This window comes from Kryptolebias marmoratus, unplaced genomic scaffold, assembly GCF_001649575.2.
Source record: "Kryptolebias marmoratus isolate JLee-2015 unplaced genomic scaffold, ASM164957v2 Scaffold36, whole genome shotgun sequence".
NCBI lineage: Eukaryota > Metazoa > Chordata > Actinopteri > Cyprinodontiformes > Rivulidae > Kryptolebias > Kryptolebias marmoratus.
Genome location: NW_023665770.1, coordinates 38,428 through 39,270, shown reverse-complemented (window position 1 = coordinate 39,270; position 843 = coordinate 38,428). Strand labels below are relative to the sequence as shown.

Genomic DNA, 843 nt, shown 5'->3' with positions numbered 1-843 from the left:
CACTTCATCCAGAACACCATCAAGAGTGTTCCCACTTGGCTCCACACCCACAATATGTATGTGAAAATCAGCAAGTTGATACTTGATGGTCTGACCTATTTGCTTGTTTACCATCCAATGGTGCTGCAGGAATGAACAATAAGACCTTTTGACTGTGTAAATGAGGTCGTTCAAGAAACAATATGTCTGCAGTTTTGCTACGACTGTCCTTACAGGGTTAAACAGCAGAGCATATGTTGAACCACAATCCAGTTAAAAGTTTTAAACTACTGTCTGTTCTCTTACTGAGGAAACCTAAAACAATGAGTTGATACATTAACAATAAAACCACTTTTGGTTGGAGTGCTCTTCTCTATCTCCCAATGAAATTGTAAAGTTAAATGTGTGGAATGTGTGACAGAACAGACTGCTTCACCGATTTTGAGCACAAGCTTTATTTGTACATTTTTTTGATCAAATGTGCAGGAAAATAATGCGTTTATTCTCGTTGTTCTCGCAAAGCATTGACCATGTCCCCCAGCAGGCCAGGGAATGCAGCGTTGAATTGAGATGTCTCTCTCAGCTGTTCTCTGCGGAAGGCGAGCATCTCACGATTATCCTCTCTTCTTGTTGCTGCTTCCTCCTGGAGGAGGTCCATCCAGGCACTGTGGTGCTGCTCACGTTGCTGTCGGATCTCCTGTTCCTCATTTCTGTGTAGTCATCCTCCCTTCTTCTCTTTCCTGGCAAAAGAGGTGCAATAAAAGTGTTATAGCACATGTTAGTTGATTTATAAACACCTACAGAATAAGAACATATATGTATTACAAGTAGTAGGGCATATTGGGCATATATATATATATATAT

At 40.7% G+C, this 843-nt stretch overlaps 1 protein-coding gene across 1 annotated transcript in view; it reads right to left on the bottom strand.

Moving 5' to 3' along the window:
• Window positions 1-482: 482 nt before the first annotated feature.
• Window positions 483-843, bottom strand: part of LOC119616816 — a 2,717-nt gene continuing 2,356 nt past the window's right edge. The window contains exon 3 of the mRNA XM_037974397.1: window positions 483-719. Coding sequence (XP_037830325.1) covers window positions 559-719 — 161 coding nt within the window. The 3' untranslated portion in view covers window positions 483-558. The remainder of the gene's footprint in view (window positions 720-843) is intronic.